Source organism: Pseudophryne corroboree, chromosome 7 (genome assembly GCF_028390025.1).
Source record: "Pseudophryne corroboree isolate aPseCor3 chromosome 7, aPseCor3.hap2, whole genome shotgun sequence".
NCBI classification, from domain to species: domain Eukaryota; kingdom Metazoa; phylum Chordata; class Amphibia; order Anura; family Myobatrachidae; genus Pseudophryne; species Pseudophryne corroboree.
Window position 1 is genome coordinate 165,457,319 of NC_086450.1, and position 17,011 is coordinate 165,474,329.

Below are 17,011 nucleotides of genomic sequence, written 5' to 3' on the forward strand. Positions count from 1 at the left end.
CTTTCTTCCCCTTAATATGTGTACCCTTGTGACAGGGACAAATGAGTCATCAGTGATATGCAAATCATCTTTTATTACAATAATCATATATTGAATACCTTTCAGCCATTTTGGCTGTAACTTTGCATTATCGTAGTCGACACTGGAGTCAAACTCCGTGTCGATATCAGTGTTTATTATTTTGGATAGTGAGCATTGTGAGACTCTGAAGGTCTCTGTGACATAGGGACAGACATGGGTAGATTTCCTGTCTGTTCTATAATCTTTTGTGCAATAAATTCACCTCAGCACTTACACATATCCAAACAGGTGTCGGCGTTGTCGACGGAGACACCCTCTCACACACATATTTGCTCTATCTCCTCCTTAGGGGAGCCTTTTACCTCAGACATGTCGACACACACGTACCGACACACCACACACACAGGGGATGCTCTATTTGAAGACAGTTCCCCCACAAGGCCCTTTGGAGAGACAGAGAGAGAGTATGCCAGCACACACCCCAGCGCTATATGACCCAGGAATCACACAGTAACTTAGTGTTAACCCAGTAGCTGCTGTATATATTGTTTTTACGCCAAATTGATGTGCCCCCCCCTCTCTTTTTCACCCTCTCTATCGTGCAGGGGAGAGCCTGGGGAGCTTCCTCTCAGCGGAGCTGTGGAGAGAAAATGGCGCTGGTGAGTGCGGAGGAAGAAGGCCCCGCCCCCTCAGCGGCGGGCTTCTCCCGAGATTTTGTGTAAAATTAATGGCGGGGGCTCATGCATATAACAGTGTCCAACTGTATATATGCTGCTTTTTGCCAGGAGGTAATCAATTGCTGCCCAGGGCGCCCCCCCCCTGCGCCCTGCACCCTACAGTGACCGGAGTGTGTGGGTTAGTGTGGGCGCAATGGCGCACAGCTGCAGTGCTGTGCGCTACCTCATATGAAGACAGGAGTCTTCTGCCGCCGATTTTGACGTCTTCTTGCTTCAACCCGCCGGCTTCTGTCTTCTGTCTCTGCGAGGGGGGACGGCGGCGCGGCTCCGGGAACGGACGACAAGGTCAGGTCCTGTGTTCGATCCCTCTGGAGCTAATGGTGTCCAGTAGCCTAAGAAGCCCAACCTAGCCGCAGTTAGTAGGTTTGCTTCTCTCCCCTCAGTCCCACGTAGCAGAGAGTCTGTTGCCAGCAGAAGCTCTCTGAAAATAAAAAACCTAACTAAAATACTTTCTTATTAGCAAGCTCAGGAGAGCTCACTAAAATACCCAGCTCTGGCCGGGCACAGATTCTAACTGAGGTCTGGAGCAGGGGCATAGAGGGAGGAGCCAGTGCACACCAGTAGTACTAATTCTTTCTTAGAGTGCCCAGTCTCCTGCGGAGCCCGTCTATTCCGCATGGTCCTTACGGAGTCCCCAGCATTCACTAGGACGTTAGAGAAAACGGATTTGACTGAGTCAGTGGGCGGGATTATCTGGGGAAGCCCCGATGCATCCTGAGAGACCAGAAAGCTTGTGACTGGTGCCATTTCCGCTGTCGCTCCGGCATATCCCAATGTTATCCTGTGGATAACCTGTGGACCCAGCCGGAGAAAAATAAGATTTTACTTACCGATAAATCTATTTCTCGTAGTCCGTAGTGGATGCTGGGGACTCCGTCAGGACCATGGGGAATAGCGGCTCCGCAGGAGACAGGGCACAAAAGTAAAAGCTTTAGGATCAGGTGGTGTGCACTGGCTCCTCCCCCTATGACCCTCCTCCAAGCCTCAGTTAGGATACTGTGCCCGGACGAGCGTACACAATAAGGAAGGATTTTGAATCCCGGGTAAGACTCATACCAGCCACACCAATCACACTGTACAACCTGTGATCTGAACCCAGTTAACAGCATGATAACAGCGGAGCCTCTGAAAAGATGGCTCACAACAATAATAACCCGATTTTTGTAACAATAACTATGTACAAGTATTGCAGACAATCCGCACTTGGGATGGGCGCCCAGCATCCACTACAGACTACGAGAAATAGATTTATCGGTAAGTAAAATCTTATTTTCTCTGACGTCCTAGTGGATGCTGGGGACTCAGTCAGGACCATGGGGATTATACCAAAGCTCCCAAACGGGCGGGAGAGTGCGGATGACTCTGCAGCACCGAATGAGAGAACTCCAGGTCCTCTTTAGCCAGGGTATCAAATTTGTAGAATTTTACAAACGTGTTCTCCCCCGACCACGTAGCTGCTCGGCAGAGTTGTAATGCCGAGACCCCTCGGGCAGCCGCCCAGGATGAGCCCACCTTCCTTGTGGAATGGGCCTTGACAGATTTAGGCTGTGGCAGGCCTGCCACAGAATGTGCAAGTTGAAATGTGCTACAAATCCAACGAGCAATCGTCTGCTTAGAAGCAAGAGCACCCAGTTTGTTGGGTGCATACAGGATAACAGCGAGTCAGTTTTCCTGACTCCAGCCGTCCTGGAAACCTATATTTTCAGGGCCCTGACAACATCTAGCAACTTGGAGTCCTCCAAGTCCCTAGTAGCCGCAGGTACCCCAATAAGCTGGTTCAGGTGAAACGCTGACACCACCTTAGGAAGAAACTGGGGACGAGTCCGCAGCTCTGCCCTGTCCGAATGGACAATCAGATATGGCTTTTGTGAGACAAAGCCGCCAATTCTGACACTCGCCAGGCCGAGGCCAGGGCCAACAGCATGGTCACTTTTCATGTGAGATATTTCAAATCCACAGATTTGAGCGGTTTAAAATGTGATTTGAGGAATCCCAGAACTACGTTGAGATCCCACAGTGCCACTGGAGGCACAAAAAGGGGGTTGTATATGCAATACTCCCTTGACAAACTTCTGGACTTCAGGAACTGAAGCCAATTCTTTCTGGAAGAAAATTGACAGGGCCGAAATTTGAATCTTAATGGACCCCAATTTGAGGCCCATAGACACTCCTGTTTGCAGGAAATGCAGGAATCGACCGAGTTGAAATTTCTTCGTGGGGCCTTCCTGGCCTCACACCACGCAACATATTTTCGCCACATGTGGTGATAATGTTTTGCGGTCACCTCCTTCCTGGCTTTGACCAGGGTAGGAATGACCTCTTCCGGAATGCCTTTTTCCCTTAGGATCTGGCGTTCCACCGCCATGCCGTCAAACGCAGCCGCGGTAAGTCTTGGAACAGACCTGGTACTTGCTGAAGCAAGTCCCTTCTTAGCGGCAGAGGCCATGAGTCCTCTGTGAGCATTTCTTGAAGTTCCGGGTGCCACGTCCTTCTTGGCCAATCCGGAGCCACGAGTATAGTTCTTACTCCTCTACGTCTTATAATTCTCAGTACCTTGGTTATGAGAAGCAGAGGAGGGAACACATACACCGACTGGTACACCCACGGTGTTACCAGAACGTCCACAGATATTGCTTGAGGGTCTCTTGACCTGGCGCAATACCTGTCCAGTTTTTTGTTCAGGCGGGACGCCATCATGTCCACCTTTGGCCTTTCCCAACGGTTCACAATCATGTGGAATACTTCCCGATGAAGTCCCCACTCTCCCGGGTGGAGGTCGTGCCTGCTGAGGAAGTCTGCTTCCCAGTTGTCCACTCCCGGAATGAACACTGCTGACAGTGCTATCACATGATTTTTCGCCCAGCGAAGAATCCTTGCAGTTTCTGCCATTGCCCTCCTGCTTCTTGTGCCGCCCTGTCTGTTTACGTGGGCGACTGCCGTGATGTTGTCCCACTGGATCAATACCGGCTGACCTTGAAGCAGAGGTCTTGCTAAGCTTAGAACATTGTAAATTGCCCTTAGCTCCAGTATATTTATGTGGAGAGAAGTCTCCAGACTTGATCACACTCCCTGGAAATTTTTTCCCTGTGTGACTGCTCCCTAGCCTCTCAGGCTGGCATCCGTGGTCACCAGGACCCAGTCCTGAATGCCGAATCTGCGGCCCTTTAGTAGATGAGCACTCTGCAGCCACCGCAGAAGAAACACCCTTGTCCTTGGAGACAGGGTTATCCGCTGATGCATCTGAAGATGCGATCCGGACCATTTTTCCAGCAGATCCCACTGAAAAGTTCTTGCGTGAAATCTACCGAATGGAATCGCTTCGTAAGAAGCCACCATTTTTCCCAGGACCCTTGTGCAATGATGCACTGACACTTTTCCTGGTTTTAGGAGGTTCCTGACTAGCTCGGATAACTCCCTGGCTTTCTTCTCCGGGAGAAACACCTTTTTCTGGACTGTGTCCAGAATCATCCCTAGGAACAGCAGACGTGTCGTCGGAAACAGCTGCGGTTTTGGAATATTTAGAATCCACCCGTGCTGTCGTAGAACTACTTGAGATAGTGCTACTCCGACCTCCAACTGTTCTCTGGACCTTGCCCCTATCAGGAGATCGTCCATTTTCTTTGAAGAAGAATCATCATTTCGGCCATTACCTTGGTAAGGACCCGGGGTGCCGTGGACAATCCAACCGGCAGCGTCTGAAACTGATAGTGACAGTTCTGTACCACGAACCTGAGGTACCCTTGGTGAGAAGGGCAAATTGGGACATGGAGGTAAGCATCCCTGATGTCCCGGGACACCATATAGTCCCCTTCTTCCTGGTTCGCTATCACTGCTCTGAGTGACTCCATCTTGATTTGAACCTTTGTATGTAAGTGTTCAACTATTTCAGATTTAGAATAGGTCTCACCGAGCCGTCTGGCTTCAGTACCACAATATAGTGTGGAATAATACCCCTTTCCTTGTTGTAGGAGGGGTACTTTGATTATCACCTGCTGGGAATACAGCTTGTGAATTGTTTCCACTACTGCCTCCCTGTCGGAGGGAGACGTTGGTAAAGCAGACTTCAGGAACCTGCGAGGGGGAGACGTCTCGAATTTCCAATCTGTACCCCTGGGATCCTACTTGTAGGATCCAGGGGTCCACTTGCGAGTGAGCCCACTGCGTGCTGAAACTCTTGAGACGACCCCCCCCTACCGCACCTGAGTCCGCTTGTACGGCCCCAGCGTCATGCTGAGGACTTGGCAGAAGCGGTGGAGGGCTTCTGTTTCTGGGAATGGGCTGCCTGCTGCAGTCTTCTTCCCTTTCCTCTATCCCATGGCAGATATGACTGGCCTTTTGCCCGCTTGCCCTTATGGGGACGAAAGGACTGAGGCTGAAAAGACGTTGTCTTTTTCTCCTTTATACGGCAATACTTCCATGTGCCGTTTGGAATCTGCATCACCTGACCACTGTCGTGTCCATAAACAACTTCTGGCAGATATGGACATCGCACTTACTCTTGATGCCAGAGTGCAAATATCCCTCTGTGCATCTCGCATACATAGAAATGCATCCTTTAAATGCTCTATAGTCAATAAAATACTGTCCCTGTCAAGGGTATCAATATTTTCAGTCAGGGAATCCGACCAAGCCACCCCAGCGCTGCACATCCAGGCTGAGGCGATCGCTGGTCGCAGTATAACACCAGTATGTGTGTATATACTTTTTAGGATATTTTCCAGCCTCCTATCAGCTGGCTCCTTGAGGGCGGCCCTATCTGGAGACGGTACCGCCACTTGTTTTGATAAGCGTGTGAGCGCCTTATCCACCCTAAGGGGTGTTTCCCAACGCGCCCTAACTTCTGGCGGGAAAGGGTATACCGCCAATAATTTTCTATCGGGGGAAACCCACGCATCATCACACACTTCATTTAATTTATCTGATTCAGGAAAAACTACAGGTAGTTTTTTCACACTCCACATAATACCCTTTTTTGTGGTACTTGTAGTATCAGAAATATGTAACACCTCCTTCATTGCCCTTAACAAGTAACGTGTGGCCCTAAAGGAAAATACGTTTGTTTCTTCACCGTCGACACTGGAGTCAGTGTCCGTGTCGACCGACTGAGGTAAAAGGACGTTTTAACGCCCCTGACGGTGTTTGAGACGCCTGGACAGGTACTAATTGGTTTGCCGGCCGTCTCATGTCGTCAACCGACCTTGCAGCGTGTTGACATTATCACGTAATTCCTTAAATAAGCCATCCATTCCGGTGTCGACTCCCTAGAGAGTGACATCACCATTACAGGCAATTGCTCCGCCTCCTCACCAACATCCTCCTCATACATGTCGACACACACGTACCGACACACAGCACACACACAGGGAATGCTCTGATAGAGGACAGGACCCCACTAGCCCTTTGGGGAGACAGAGGGAGAGTTTGCCAGCACACACCAAAAACGCTATAATTATACAGGGACAACCTTTATATAAGTGTTTTTCCCTTATAGCATTTTAATATATATAGTCATATCGCCAAATAAGTGCCCCCCCTCTCTGTTTTAACCCTGTTTCTGTAGTGCAGTGCAGGGGAGAGCCTGGGAGCCTTCCCACCAGCATTTCTGTGAGGGAAAATGGCGCTGTGTGCTGAGGAGAATAGGCCCCGCCCCCTTTTCGGCGGGCTTCTTCTCCCGTTTTTCTGAGACCTGGCAGGGGTTAAATACATCCATATAGCCCCCAGGGGCTATATGTGATGTATTTTTAGCCAGAATAAGGTACTATCATTGCTGCCCAGGGCGCCCCCCCCAGCGCCCTGCACCCTCAGTGACCGCTGCTATGAAGTGTGCTGACAACAATGGCGCACAGCTGCAGTGCTGTGCGCTACCTTATGAAGACTGAAAAGTCTTCTGCCGCCGGTTTCTGGACCTCTTCACTTTTCGGCATCTGCAAGGGGGTCGGCGGCGCGGCTCCGGGACGAACCCCAGGGTGAGACCTGTGTTCCGACTCCCTCTGGAGCTAATGGTGTCCAGTAGCCTAAGAAGCCAATCCATCCTGCACGCAGGTGAGTTCACTTCTCTCCCCTAAGTCCCTCGATGCAGTGAGCCTGTTGCCAGCAGGACTCACTGAAAATAAAAAAACCTAACAAAACTTTTACTCTAAGCAGCTCTTTAGGAGAGCCACCTAGATTGCACCCTTCTCGGCCGGGCACAAAAATCTAACTGAGGCTTGGAGGAGGGTCATAGGGGGAGGAGCCAGTGCACACCACCTGATCCTAAAGCTTTTACTTTTGTGCCCTGTCTCCTGCGGAGCCGCTATTCCCCATGGTCCTGACGGAGTCCCCAGCATCCACTAGGACGTCAGAGAAATAGTTTTTTAAATTACCTAACGGTAAATCCTTTTCTCGTAGTCCATAAGGGATATTGGGCCTAATTCTGAGTTGATCGTAGCAGCAAATTTGTTAGCAGTTGGGCAAAACCATGTGCATTGCAGGAGGGGCAGATATAACATGTGTAGAGAGAGTTAGATTTAGGTGGGGTGTATTCAAACTGAAATCTAAATTGCAGTGTAACAATAAAGCAGCCAGTATTTACCCTGCACAGAAACAAAATAATCCACCCAAATCTAACTCTCTGCAAATGTTATATCTGCCCCCCCTGCAGTGCACATGGTCTTGCCCAATTGCTAACAAACTTGCTGCTGCGATCAACTCAGAATTACCCCATTGGGTGCCCGCTTCAGTGCGTTGACTTTTCTGCAGGTTCTCTTTTATGTGGTTGCCTGTTCAGCTGTTGCTGTTATTGTTACCAGCCGTTGCTGGTTGTTGTATGTTAGTGGTGTGCTGGTATATAAATCTCACCACTCCTTGTTGTTATGTTCTTTCTCTCATATATGTCCTCTCTCCTTTAGGGCACTGTTTTGCCTATAACTGCCTGTGGGAGGGGGCATAGAGGGGAGGAGCCAGCACACCCAGTGAAGAAATTTAAAGTGCACCAGCTCCTTTGGACCCCATCTATACCCCATAGTACTAGATTCCCTAATATCCCTTAAGGATTTACCGGTAGGTATTAAATCCTATTTTTTTCCCCTCTTAATTCTACACACAACATAATGACGACAACGTGAAAAAAATGTTGGGGAGATTTTTGCAAATTTATTAAAAATAAAAAACGAAGAAATCACATGTACATAAGTATTCACAGCCTTTGCCATCGTACTAGGTCTCCCATTATCCCTGGACTACGAGAAAAGGATTTACAGGTAGGTAATGAAAAACCTATTATTTGGCTTTCACACATTTGACTGTAAGCTCTTAGACCAAGGACATTAACCGTATAAATTGTAGCAGGCGCACTTGTGAAATTTCTTATATCACTGTTATTTATGTGGAGTTTCTAGAGGTACTCCAATAACAAGTTGCTGCCCAAACGCACCTGAATATCCACACGCACGAGCGCCAAATACTCCGATTGTCCATAAGGACATTATTATGTTTGGAAAACCCTAATTTCTTACAGTGTATTTTCCACCAGTTATAAAGGATGTCATCTCCAGATAAGACAGTACAGTGCAAGAATTGTAGAAATGGTTTTAAACCTAGCATGTGTTGTTTAGCTTTATGTCAGCATGTCAACCATTGAAAGTAGTTTAATTGAAAGGGGGGAAAAAAACAACATTCTGCAATTTGAAAAAATATATAATTTTATAGCAAGTAGAATTATAGCACAAAAGAAAAAAAATAAACCAGAAAATTAAGCATCTCAGCTCAACGAGGACATGGCCCACTGTCTTACATCTGTTGGACAATTGGGATACTTCTGAAGAGCTTCTGATATTTGGCAATTATCAAGCAGCAATTTCATAAGTCTGTATTCCTTTTGTGTCCGGATGGAGAGACCTTCCATTGGTTTGATCAGCTCCAACTGGTGCAAATGTTCAAATGCCTGCCAATAAAGTCACACATCTGTAAGTGCAGCCTGAGAATAACAACACACAATGGCGTGCCTCGAATGTCTATAGGAGATGGGTGTATTATGATAAAAAATAAAACATTAGCATTTAGCTATACATTTCACATTAACAAATTGGTGAAGTCAGATAAGCTCTAACAATAGGGATCATTATGGAAAATGCATGCTACAGCTTTTAGAAACCAAATATAAAAATGTAAAAGCCTCATTTAGTGCTGGATGCGATTTGCATCCTGTATAGACACGTTAAAAGGTTCTCTTACAGTTGTATATTGAATCTCAAGATAGTCCCAAATGAAAAACACAGCAGGTGTACTAATGTAACACAGGGGTACGGGGGGTAATTCCAAGTTGATCGCAGCAGGAATTTTGTTCGCAGTTGGGCAAAACCATGTGCACTGCAGGGGAGGCAGATATAACATGTGCAGAGAGAGTTAGACTTGGGTGTGGCGAGTTCAATCTGCAATCTAAATTGCAGTGTAAAAATAAAGTAGCCAGTATTTACCCTGCACAGAAACAAAATAACCCACCCAAATCTAACTCTCTCTGCAAATGTTATATCTGCCCCCCCTGCAGTGCACATGGTTTTGCCCAACTGCTAAAAAATTCCTGCTGCGATCAACTTGGAATTACCCCCACTGTGTCTTGACAGTGCTAGTAATACATGTAAAAGTCTTCATATAAAATGTAATATAATACAAACACTGCCACTTTGCAAATTCAATGGAAACCTTCTTTCCTACGAAAGCCCAAATGTAAATAACAAAAGGAATCTGAACAGACAGCTGCAATGCAATATAATGAAGTCGCAATGCTAATAAAGCATTATCAGCTGAAGAGCTCAATAGGTAGCAGGTAGATAGTGTTCAAGTGTGTATGTATAGTGAAGCATTAATACAAATACAGACAGAGGTTACATGATGCAGTTTGCTAAGTTTCCAGCAGAGTGTACTGGGTACAGCTAAATGCATCAAGAATAAGCTGTAATAAAATACTCCATTATGGACATATTTATTTCTGTATTGAAATACAGAACTATATTTCTCATTATCTGAATACGCCATAGTGTACTGTACAGGAACAAACCACAAGATAGGATATGCAATGCACTCTTTCATGCGTTACATTCCATAGGTTACTAATTACTGTAAACTGCAAACAATAGGTGTAATGATTAACATTACTGCCTCACACCACTGAGGTCATGGGTTCGATTCCCACCATGACCCTAACAATGTGGAGTTTGTATATATTCCCCATGCTTACGTGGGTTTCCTCCGGGTACTCCGGTTTCCTGGTAATAAATAATAAATAAACAATAAAGGCTCACCTTCAGGACCACAGGTTTTTCAAAGTTATAGATAGAATGAGCTTTTCTCTGAATGAACTTCTGAAATTCTGCAGTAAAACAGAAAATACATTGTTTATGAGACGCACAATATAATTATACATATTCTTTTACACAATTAACATTATGTATAATAGTGTATTTACAATCAGTTTAAATTATAGTTTTGATTAAAATTAATCCGTAACACAGAGTTGAATCAAAGTGTAATACAGGTTGAGTATCCCATATCCAAATATTCCGAAATACGGAATATTCCGAAATATGGACTTTTTTGAGTGAGACTGAGATAGTGAAACCTTTGTTTTCTGATGGCTCAATGTACACAAACTTTGTTTAATACACAAAGTTATTAAAAATATTGTATTAAATGACCTTTAGGCTGTGTGTATAAGGTATATATGAAACAATCATGATTTGTGTGAATGTAGACACACTTTGTTTAATGCACAAAGTTATAAAGAATATTGGCTAAAATTACCTTCAGGCTGTGTGTATAAGGTGTATATGTAACATAAATGTATTCTGTGCTTATATTTAGGTCCCATCACCATGATATCTCATTGTGGTATGCAATTATTCCAAAATACGGAAAAATCCCATATCCAAAACACCTCTGGTCCCAAGCATTTTGGATAAGGGATACTCAACCTGTAATAGGATTTTAATTACCTACCGGTAAAGCCTTTTCTCGTAGTCTGTAGAGGATACTGGGGTCCACATTAGTACCATGGGGTATAGCCAGGTCTACTAGCAGCCATGAGCACTTTAAAAATGTGATTGTGTGGGATGGCTCCTCCCTCTATGCCCCTCCTACCAGATTCAGTCTAGGAAACTGTGTCCAAGGAGACGGACATACTTTGAGAGAAGGATAGAAAAGATAGTGGTGAGATTTCGAACCAGCACACAAAAACTAGAGGAAAGCCAAGCTAACCAAACTTTAAACCAAGAACAGCAACTGCTGAACCAACAATACTTAACCAAGTAACAGTGCAGGAATAAACGAAGCACTGGGCGGGCGCCCAGTATCCTCTACAGACTAAGAGAAAAGGATTTACCGGTAGGTAATTAAAATACTATTTTCTCTTACGTCCTAGAGGATACTGTGGTCCACATTAGTACCATGGGGGATGTACCAAAGCTCCCAAACTGGGTGGGAGACTGCTGAGGTTCCTGCAGAACTGATTGACCAAACTGAAGGTCCTCAGAGGCCAAAGTATCGAACTTGTAGAACTTGGCAAACGTGTTCGAATCTGACCAAGTAGCTGCTCGGCAGAGCTGTAAAGCCCCAGGCTGCCGCCCAGGAAGAACCCACTGACCTAGTAGAGTGGGCCTGTACAGATTTTGGACATGGCAAACCTGCCGTGGAATACGCATGCTGGATAGTAAGCCTGATCCAGCGTACAATTGTCTGCTTTGAAGCAGGACATCCAATTTTATTGGGATCATAGAGAACAAACAGCAAGTCAGATTTTCTGTGACAAGCTGTCCGCTTCACATAGATCTATAAAGCCCTCACAACATCCAAGGACTTAGAAGTTGCAGAAGTGTCGGTAATTACTGGAACCACAATAGGTTGGTTGATATGAAACGCAGACACCACCTTTGGAAGAAATTGCTGACGAGTTCTGAGCTCTATTTTCATGAAAAATCAAATAGGGGCTCTTGTGAGACAACGCCCCCAGCTCCGACACACGCCTTGCAGAAGCCATGGCCAACAGTGTGACGGCCTTCCACGTAAGAAACTTGACGTCAACGTCCTGTAAGGCTCAAACCATTCTGATTGCAGGAACTGCAATACCACGTTGAGATCCCAAGGTACCGTAGGAGGCACAAAAGGCGGTTGGATGTGCAGAACCCCCTTCAAAAAATGTCTGAACCTCAGGGAGATAACCTAATTGTTTCTGGAAGAAAATGGATAAGGCCAAAATCTGGACTTTTATGGAGCCCAAACGTAGGCCCACATCCACACCTAACTGCTGAAAAAGGAGAAAAGGTCCCAGTTGAAATTCCACCGCAGGAAATTTCCTGTTCTCACACAAAGAGACGCGTTTTTTTCCAAATACGGTGGTAATGTTTAGACGTTACCCCCTTTCTGGCTTGGATCAGGGTTGGAATAACCCTATACGGGATCCCTTTCCAGGCTAGAATCTGATGCCCAACTTCCATGCCGTCAAACGTAGCCGTGCTAAGTCTTGACAGATGAATGGCCCCTGTTGTAGAAGGTCCTCGCGAAGAGGGAGAGGCCACGGTTCCTCTTGGAGCATCTCCAGTAGATCCGCGTATCAGGCCCTTCTTGGCCAGTCTGGAGCAATGAGAATTGCTTGAACCTTTTCCTTTTATTCTTCTGAGAATTTTTGGGATCAATGGAAGTGGTGGAAACATGTACACCATCTGGTAGACCCATGGAGTCACCAGAGCGTCAACCGCCACTGCTTGTGGGTCTCTCGAGCTGGAACAATACCGCTTGAGCTTCTTGTTGAGACGAAAGGCCATCATATCGATTTGTGGCATTCCCCACCGACATGTCAAGCACCCGAACACCTCTGGGTGAAGGCCCCACTCTCCTGGGTGGAGGTCGTGTCTGCTGAGGAAGTCTGCTTCCCAGTTGTCTACTCCCGGGATGAAGATTGCAGACAATGCCACAGCATGTCTTTCCGCCCAGAGGAGAATCCTTGTCACTTCTGACATTGCTGCTCTGCTCTTCGTTCCTCCCTGTCGGTTTATGTACGTTACTGCCGTCACATTGTTCGACTTAACCTGAATGGCGTGATCTTGAAGATGTGATGCCTGTAGAAGGGCGTTGTATATGGCCCTCAGTTCCTGAATGTTGATTGCATGGATGGTTTCATTGACTTGACCATTTTCCTTGGAACTGTTCCCCTTTGGTGACTGCTCCCCAATCTCTGAGGCTTGCGTCTGTGGTTAGCAGAATCCAATTTTGAATCCCAAACCTTCGGCCCTCGGTCAGGTGAGAAGTCTGAAGCCACCACATAAGAGAAATCCTGGCATTTGGCGACAGACTGATCCTCTGGTGCATGTGAAGATGCGATCTGGACAATTTGTCCAACAGATCCAGCTGGAAGGGCCTTGCGTGAAACCTTCCGTACTGCAGTGCCTCGTAAGAGGCTACCATCTTCCCCAGGAGGTGAATGCATAGATGCACCGATATCCGGGTTTGTTTTAGAACATTCCGTACCATCGACTGGATTACCAATGCCTTGTCTAAAGGAAGGAATACCTTCTGTGCCTCCGTATACAGTATAATCCCCAGGAACGGAAGCCTCAGTGTTGGTTCCAGATGAGATTTTGGTAGGTTCAGAATCCACCCATGATTCTGGAGTAGTCGGGTTGAGAGGGCAATGTTGTTTAACAACATCTCCCTGGATGGTGCTTTTATCAGCAGATCGTCCAGGTACGGTATTATGTTCACTCCTTGTTTGCGGAGGAGAAACATCATCTCTGCCATTACCTTGGTTTACACCCTTGTGCCGTAGAGAGGCCAAATGGCAGGGCCTGGAACTGGTAAGGACAGTCCTGTAATGCAAACCTTAGACAAGCCTGATGAGGCGGCCAAATCGGAATATGACGGTATGCATCCTTGTTTTCTAGAGACACCAAGAATTCCCGCTCCTCCAGACCTGAGAACACCGTTCTCAGAGACTCCATCTTGAACTTGAACACCCGTAAGTACAGGTTCAACAACTTGAGGTTTAAAATGGGCCTTACCGAGCCGTCCGGTTTCGGTACCACAAACAGGTTGGAATATATAAGTTATGGTAAGAACTTACCGTTGAAAACGGTATTTCTCCTATGTCCACAGGTTTCCACAGGATAACAATGGGATATGATGGAGCGACATCGGATTGGCACCAAACGATCACAAGCTTTCAGTCCTCCCAGGATGCAACGGGGTCGTCCATATATCCCCGCCCACTGGCTCAGGCAAATCAGTTGTATTCCAAAGCATTTAGGCAGGAGCATTATGTAGAACCCTATTCAGGCAAGAAGAACACACATGCATACTCTTCCATGCAAGAGGGAAGAGTTTAGAGAGTATAAAGATTCTCAAATCAGGTGAGTCAGGGTGGGATCCCTGTGGACATAGGAGAAATACCGTTATCAACGGTAAGTTCTTACCATAACGTATATTTCTCCGGCAGGGTCCACAGGTTATCCACAGGATAACAATGGGACTTCCCAAACCAATTTTTAGTGGTGGGGACGTTCCTGATTGGTAGAAGAAGCTTTCGCCCGAATTCAGCATCATGAGAGGCAAAAGTATCCAAGGCATAATGTCTATGAGTGAGTTAATGGAAGCCCATATGGCTGCCTTACCTATCTGTTCTGCTGAAGCACCATGCTGTGCTGCTCATGAAGGACCTACCTTACGAGTAGAGTGAACAGAGACATTAGCCGGAACAGGAAGATCAGCTTGAGAATATGCTTCTGAAATCATCATTTGAAGCCATCTTGCCAGCGTCTGTTTAGTAGCAGGCCATCCTCTCTTTTGAAATCAGCAGAAAATGAAGAGAGAATCTGTCTTTTTGACGGCACTGGGTTAATGCCTGGACTACGTCCAGCGACGCATCTCCCGAAAAAAGTCCGGATACCTGAAAAAAAACGGGACTACAACTTCTTCATTAAAGGTGGAATTTATACCCCATCTTAGGAAGATACCCAGATCTAGTTCTGAGAACTACTCTATCTGGATAATATCAGAAAAGGAGATTAACATGACAGTGCTCCTAAATCTGATACTCTTCTAGCTGATGCCATAGTCAGCAGAAAGAGAACTTTAGCTGTTAACCATTTAAGATCCACTGTTTTTAAGTGGTTCTTATGGAGCAACTTAAAGGGCTTTGAGGACTAGACTACAGTCCCAACGCACCGTAGGCGGAACAAAAGGAAGGCTGAATATGCAGCATTCCCTGAAAAAAGTGCGCACATCCTGAAAATTTGCCATTTTCTTTCGGAACCATGCAGTCAATGCTGACACTAGCACTTTCAAGGAAGCCATCCTTAACCTTTATCCACTCCCGCCTGAAGGAATGCTAGAACCCTGAAAATTCAGAAAGATTTTGGGTCCATAATTCTTCCATTATACCAATGATTATAGACTTGCTATATTTGGTGGTAAATATGAGCTTAGGAAGTCTTTTCCTGCTCTGAACATTGTATAATTTACCTGTGAGAATCCTCTTGACTTCAGGATATAGATTTCAAGAGTCACGCCGTAAAAGACAGCTGATCCAGATGTCTTGTGATAACAAGGACCCTGCATTAGCAAATCTGGGCGTTTGAGGAATCAGAAATGAAGCATCCATCGACATTCTCTGCGGATCTGTGTATCAACGCCTTCTGGCCAAGCCGGAGCTATTAGAATCATGGCACCCTTAGCTTCTTTTATCTTCCTCACTACCCTGTAGCAGGATGATTGGAGGAAAAAGATAAGGCACCTTTGTTGTATTTTTCCTCACCATCCTGTGGTAGCAGGATGATCCGAGGATACACACAAGTGAAAGAAATTCCCACTTTATCGAAAGACGTACACAAAGATTTCTACCTGATCCCTTGTTCCTGACCTTTGTATGGGTCTTTTGCCGATGGGACGTCCTGAGATCCATCTCTGGCAAACCCCACTTGTCTACCCGAGTCTGAAACGACTTTTGGGTGTAGAGCCCATTCGCTTAACTGAATGGCGTGTCGACTGTGAAAGTCTACTCTCCAGTTTAGGACTGGTGGTACGAATACTGCAGACAAGGCTGTAAGATGGAGTTCTGCACACTTTAGTATGTGACTTACCGCCTTCCTTGTTGTTTAGCTGCGTGTTCCTCTCTAAAGGTTGAGGTACACTATTGCCATTGCTTTGCCCTGTGGATCTGGACTAGTTTTCCTTTAGGAATGTCCCTTGCCCGAACCATGATCATGTTTGTGGCCCAAAATGCTAATAGGTTAATTAGCAGACAACTTTCTTCTGTGATTCATAGTCCCAGAATATTAATCTTTTGGACAATGGCCTTCCCCAGTCCCGGAGACTGGAATTTGTTATCAGGAACTCCCAACCTGATATCCAACAAGGTTGTCCCCTTGTTTAAATGAGATGTCTGTAGCCACCAGGTTTATGACATTCTTACCTTCTGTGACAGTACCACTTTTGTTCGTTTACTGTCCATTTGGCCCACATACAACATCTGGTATTCACAGGTGGTCTGCTATCAGAGATTTTTAATCAGGCACAACACTAGTTGACTTCCAGCATCAGATGAGATTGGACCCATCAAGTGTGATGCGGCTGTAGACCGAAGCTGCAGAAGTCTTGAGTGGAATTGTTCATACTCCACCTATGTTGACACCATCAAACCCATCATTTGCATGCTGCGTGAATTGATATTGTTCGACTGTGTAACACCTCCTGAGTCCTTGACTGTACCTTGGATATCTTATCCCGAGGTAAATACTTTCTGCAGACTTTGTTTCAGTTCAGCCTCCTCCTGAATCATATGTTGTGACGGAACCAGGGATGACCTTGCCCCATCTATGAACCACCCGTACGTACCCCTACAGACAAGTTATTGTCTGTTCGGGATGACACAGAAACCTTTCCTGTATTTGTTCCAGAAAAAAAGGTGGTCGAGGTATGGCAATTTTTCTTATGCTCTGCTTGCGGAGATAAACTGCCATAATTTAATTTAGAACATACTCTGGGGCTGTGGTTACCCAACGGGTAAGACCTAAAACTGAATGTTGCCGAAGGATGGTAAACATTGAAATAACACTGATGGACAGTGCTATAGGAACCTGTAGTTAAGCATCCGGACTATCCAGGGATACTATGTAATATACTGGTTCCTTACCCAACTATGGAGTGCTTCCATCTGTAGTTTTTAGACATGATAAATAATCAGCACTTTCACAGTATACTACACCATTTGTGACCGTAACACTTTTATTTCT

General features: G+C 45.9%; 1 protein-coding gene across 1 annotated transcript in view; it reads right to left on the reverse strand.

Moving 5' to 3' along the window:
* Window positions 1-8,419: 8,419 nt before the first annotated feature.
* Window positions 8,420-17,011, reverse strand: part of ORC4 (origin recognition complex subunit 4) — a 131,552-nt gene continuing 122,960 nt past the window's right edge. The window contains exons 13-14 of the mRNA XM_063933749.1: window positions 10,037-10,104; window positions 8,420-8,679 (exon numbers count right to left, since the gene is read on the reverse strand). Of these exons, the coding sequence (XP_063789819.1) occupies window positions 8,497-8,679; window positions 10,037-10,104 (251 nt within the window). The 3' untranslated portion in view covers window positions 8,420-8,496. The remainder of the gene's footprint in view (window positions 8,680-10,036; window positions 10,105-17,011) is intronic.